The sequence below is a fragment of the Hordeum vulgare genome, chromosome 7H (genome assembly GCF_904849725.1).
Source record: "Hordeum vulgare subsp. vulgare chromosome 7H, MorexV3_pseudomolecules_assembly, whole genome shotgun sequence".
In the NCBI taxonomy this organism is placed as follows: Eukaryota; Viridiplantae; Streptophyta; class Magnoliopsida; order Poales; family Poaceae; genus Hordeum; species Hordeum vulgare.
This window is the reverse complement of record NC_058524.1, coordinates 82,469,132-82,474,343: the sequence shown is the minus strand read 5'-3', so window position 1 is coordinate 82,474,343 and position 5,212 is coordinate 82,469,132. Positions and strand designations below refer to the sequence as shown.

Genomic DNA, 5,212 nt, shown 5'->3' with positions numbered 1-5,212 from the left:
TAATTGTATATATATACTCGCTTGTAAGATAAGTTAATCTTATATATATATATATGCATAAACATGTATATTTAGAATTATATGAAAACTAATTCCCGAACACCAAACGAGACATCACGTTAATCTCCCGAACACCTAAACCCTAAAACCCTAAAATAAACAAAATCTGCAGAAACTCTTTAGTCCCGGTCCGTGTTAAGACCCGGGACTAAAGGGCCTGCCCTTGAGGGCGCTCCGAGGCGCCCACGTGGAGCACCTTTGGTCCCGCTTGGAACAGGGCCGGGACTAAAGGTTAGGCCTTTAGTCCCGCCTCTTTGGTCCCGGTTGGTGAACCGGGACTAAAGCCCTTACGGGCCGGGACTATAGGCCATGTCCCCACTAGTGGGTTGATTGTGTGTTTCTCATCAAAAATATAAGACACCCTTGTGCCTATCAGAAGGGAAGGTTGGGCTAGAGAGGAAACCACAAATAATCTTCCATGTAGGGATATTGCCTCATCGCCATGGCCATTGTTATTGGCCTAGGTTTTCCTTGGTCTCAAGAACCCCACCACCACTCATATTCTTTACAGAGGACCATATGCATAGACATGAGTCGGTGTTCATAGGTTTGGCGCCATGCAACGCGAACAAGCAGTGACAGAGCTACAACAAGGCTACATGGGCCATGGCCCAAACAACCTTGTAGCATTTGCTCCTATTACAACTAACTCATGGCCCCAAAAAAGCCACTCATGGGCCATTTTGTCCCACCCAGGTTTTTATTGTAATCTTCGCCACTTCAAACAAGCACGCCCATCCACGGACATCTCGCCGTCCGTGTAGGAAAAGACCAAGACATTTAGTGAGACTCAGCTTGAGAAAGAGAGGTTGCAAATCGCACGGGACGCGGAGGATGCAAAGATCATGTTGGTGGACGAAAGCCTCTTGGATGAGCAAGAAGAGAAGTGGCTTGCGAACAAAAAGAAGAACAATAGTCGTAGGGAGTATGAGGGGGCGAGGACGGCGTCGGCGACAGCGGCGCATGCGACAAGGATGCATGCGAAGTATGTGGCATGGTTGCACGCCGGAGCAGGACACAATGATGGTCTCGGAGTAGGCCACGTGGTTGGACCGGCAAGTGATCTTGTTAGCTAGCCAGCGACTGATCAGATATCAATTTCATTTTGGCTTGTCCAGATTATTGAACTATGATTTGTTTTGCTTTGTTTCGAATGATTGAATTCGAATAATTTTATATGGTATGATCGGCGCACATGAATTACATGTATTTGGGGTGTGTGGATGTGCGACAATGCATATAAGGGATTGTCTGACGTCATCTATGAACGCGCCCGCAGCCGTACATGAAGAGTGGATTTGTCAAGTCCGGTTATAGATGCTCTAAATCAGGCATGTGTTCTTGGTCTTCAATTGACCAAACGAACATGCGTAACATGCCAACGAAAAATTCAGTTAGTATTTTCATTCCACTAAGAATCTCAAGATATGCTTTTTGTGGCATACAATATATATTTTTCCAGTTAAATTGTTTGAAAACGAGCCCCCAAAAAGTATACTAATATGAATCGTCCGAGAGCATTGAGACGTGTGTGTTCTATTTAACTTGGATGATAGTAACCAGTGAACGTTCCTTGGGGGGCATGGCATTTGCGAACATTTTTTATTACGAATTCTTCAAACACACGTGGCAAATTACGGAAACACGAGTTCGTGTTGTGAAATTTGTCGTGGTCGCTTGAAAGAATTAACATGTTCCTGCAGTATAAAACACCGTGAAAAATGTTTGCAAATGCCATTCCCCAGCTCACCCCCGTTTAATTATTATTTTCTTTCAATTCCACTTCTTTGTTTTATTATTGCAGTCTTGTTAAGTCTCAGTTGATGCTATATCTGTGAGATCTTATATTAAAATTCATGTAAAATAAATAAATTTTTTACATGTGAGATATTTCTTGGTTAAATCGAGACCTAGCCACACCCTTGTTATTAAGATGGAATGTGTAACTTCTAAAGAAAATCCGATACGATCAAGCATCGTCGCTGCTCTTCATTGTGCCAACAAATCATGCTGTCGACCGGTACAGCGAGTAGGGATTCCATTCCAGGAGTTGGCCGTCGGTATCCATCAAACGTGACACACGCGCACCATAAAATAAGCGTGAAGTAAAATGATTCCTTCTTAGCCACTGACGCCATATTTGGAGTTAAATAGCTCGGTACCCCGGGTAGAGGTTCCACATCGGAAAGCACAAGAACACAAGAGCCACGATCACGCCCCGGAAATCTTGACGTACTGGAGCGAGCTGGCCTGGTCTCGTTTCAAATTGAAGGCTCTCCCACTGCTAGCAGTAGCTAGAGCTAGAGCAGAGCAGGGCACACCCCGTGCGAGGCTAAACATGGGCAGCCAGGCGGACACGACGACGACGTGCCCGCCGTCGGCGCAGGGGCGACTCATCACGGTGCTGAGCATCGACGGGGGCGGCATCCGCGGTCTCATCCCCTCCACCATCCTCGCATGTCTCGAGTCCAAGCTCCAGGTACGCCCGTCCGCAGCTCGATTGCCAAGCTGCACCTTCGTCATCCTTGATTGATTGTTGTTTGTGACGTGTGCTGCGTTTGACAGGAGCTAGACGGGCCGGACGCGCGCATCGCGGACTACTTCGACGTGATCGCCGGGACGAGCACGGGCGCGCTGGTCACGTCGATGCTGGCGGCGCCGGGCGAGAACAAGCGGCCACTCTTCGAGGCCAAGGACATCAACAACTTCTACCTTGAGAACGGGCCCAAGATCTTCCCGCAGAGGAGGTACGTACGCACGCACGCACGCACGCACGCACGGTGTCCCTTCTCTTCTCTCCTTCCGGCAATACCGTCGTGTTGACGCCAGCGTTGCTTCACGTACGTACACAGGTTGGGGTTCCTGACCCCGATAGCGAACCTGTTCGGCGCGGTGAAGGGTCCCAAGTACGACGGTAAGTTCCTGCACGACAAGATCAAGAGCCTCACCAACGACGTGACGGTCGCCGACACCGTCACCAACATCATAGTCCCGACGTTCGACATCAAGTACCTGCAGCCGGTCATCTTCAACACGTACGAGGCCAAGGTGGACCCGCTCAAGAACGCGCACCTCTCGGACATCTGCATCAGCACGTCGGCGGCGCCGACCTACTTCCCGGCGCACTACTTCGCGACCCACGACCCCATGGGCAAGCTGCCGGACCGTGAGTATCACCTGGTCGACGGTGGCGTGGCCGCCAACAACCCCACTATGGCCGCCATGTCCATGATCACCAAGGAAGTGTTGCGCCGGAACCCGGACTTCTCGCACGGCAAGCCCGCCGAGTACCACAGGTACCTCATCATCTCCCTCGGCACAGGGACGGCCAAGCAGGCGGAGAAGTACACCGCGCCGGACTGCGCCAAGTGGGGCGTCCTCCGCTGGCTCTATGATGGTGGCTTCACCCCACTTATCGACATTTTCTCCCATGCAAGCGCCGACATGGTCGACATCCACGCTGCTATATTATTCCAAGCACTTCACATTGAGAAGAACTACCTACGCATCCAGGACGACTCACTCACGGGCCACACATCCTCTGTGGATATCTCCACCAAGGCGAACATGGAGGCGCTCATCGGAATTGGCAACATGTTGCTCAAGAAGAAAGTGGCTCGGGTGAACATCGACACAGGGATTTACGAGCCCGTTGATGATGAGGGCACCAACGAAGAGGCGCTCGCTCACTTCGCCCAGAAGCTCTCCGACGAGCGCAAGCTGCGGCTGAGCCAACCCACCCTCAACTCTCAATAGACAAGAGAACGATTCGAAAGAGAACAAAGACAAAGAAAACTAGCTGCTATGCTAGATGGACCGATCTAGAGTTGTAATATATTGTTATGTAATGTAATGTCTGGTGAGTAATTATTTTTTATCCAACAATATCGTTGTTTAAACTTTGAAAAATAATATTCTACTCCTACTACCTAAAACGAAGGATGCAAGTTGGATCCAACAATATAGGGCAATTCGTCTCATGATTATCAGCTTTAAGATTTGTACGGAGTTGGCGACTAATCGGTTGAATGGCATGGTTGACCATGTAGCCCATCTCACTCAATCATCATGCATGCAAGAACGAAATATACTTGATAGGGTTGGTTTCCTACATGAAAAAACTATAAATGAGCTTCACCGGAAAAAAAAACAAGTGCGTCCTAAAAATTGACTTTAACAAAGTTTATGATGAAGTGAAGTGACTTACGTCTTCTATGAACTCTTCGCATATATAGGTTCTCATCAAAACGATGCACATGGGTAAGGGGCGTTGTTCTTGAAATAGTATCGCCATCTAAATAAATGATGACATGGGCAACTACTTCCGAAAGGGTCTTCGTCATGGTGTCCCGCTATCCCCTATCATGTTCAACATTGTAGCGGGTATGCTCTATATACTAGTTGTAAGCACTAAAATGGCCGGACAGATTGGTGGGGAAATTTCTCATTAGTATAGAAGATGATCTATCCATTCCATCATATGCAAATAACCTCAAACCTCAAGTTGCTTTTATTCGCTTCTGAGAAACTTCTCGGTTCGAAATTAATTCTCATCAGAGTGGATTCTTTTCTTCGAAGAGATCGTGGCGATCTTTAGTTGTTGCCTCGGGCAGTACCCAATTAGGTAGATTGGCATTCAAATTCACTATCAAAGACTTGATCAACCTTCTTACTGGAGAAGGCGTGTGGTAGAAAATCATTTGTTATAAGTACATGAGATTCAAAGTCATATTTCTCAACTCCGCTCGAAACCAGGGGATCCCTTTTTCTGTTGGCCTGGTGAAACCTAATGAATCCATTTCTTTCAATTTGATTGTTTCTTTTTGAGGGATGGTTTCCAAGTTAGATTCTGGGAGGATACTGATCTCTTGCAAGAGCACAGAGTTTGGTTGTAACTTTTCAAAGTAAGAGTATCAATTCCCATGAAGAGGTAAGTAAATGGTACGCGTTATTGTAAGTGCATAGAATTTTGCTAGAGGCTTCTCTTTCATAGAAAGCATACAGTGGGTAAACAAATTACTATTGGGCAATTGATAGAAAAGCACATAGTTATACAATATTTATTCCATATAGGCATCGCCTCCGTAAGCAACTAGACTGGCTCCTCCTGCATATACTACTATTACACCACCCATCGATCGCTATTGAGCAC

The 5,212-nt window shown here is 47.3% G+C and overlaps 1 protein-coding gene across 1 annotated transcript; it reads left to right on the top strand.

Annotated features, from left to right (window-relative positions):
- The first annotated feature begins 2,229 nt into the window (after positions 1-2,229).
- On the top strand, positions 2,230-3,945 carry LOC123408382 (patatin-like protein 1). The gene is made up of 3 exons (XM_045101502.1): positions 2,230-2,539; positions 2,626-2,807; positions 2,913-3,945. Exons 1-3 carry the CDS (start codon positions 2,399-2,401, stop codon positions 3,814-3,816), a joined length of 1,227 nt encoding a protein of 408 aa, XP_044957437.1. The 5' UTR covers positions 2,230-2,398; the 3' UTR covers positions 3,817-3,945.
- Positions 3,946-5,212: the final 1,267 nt, after the last annotated feature.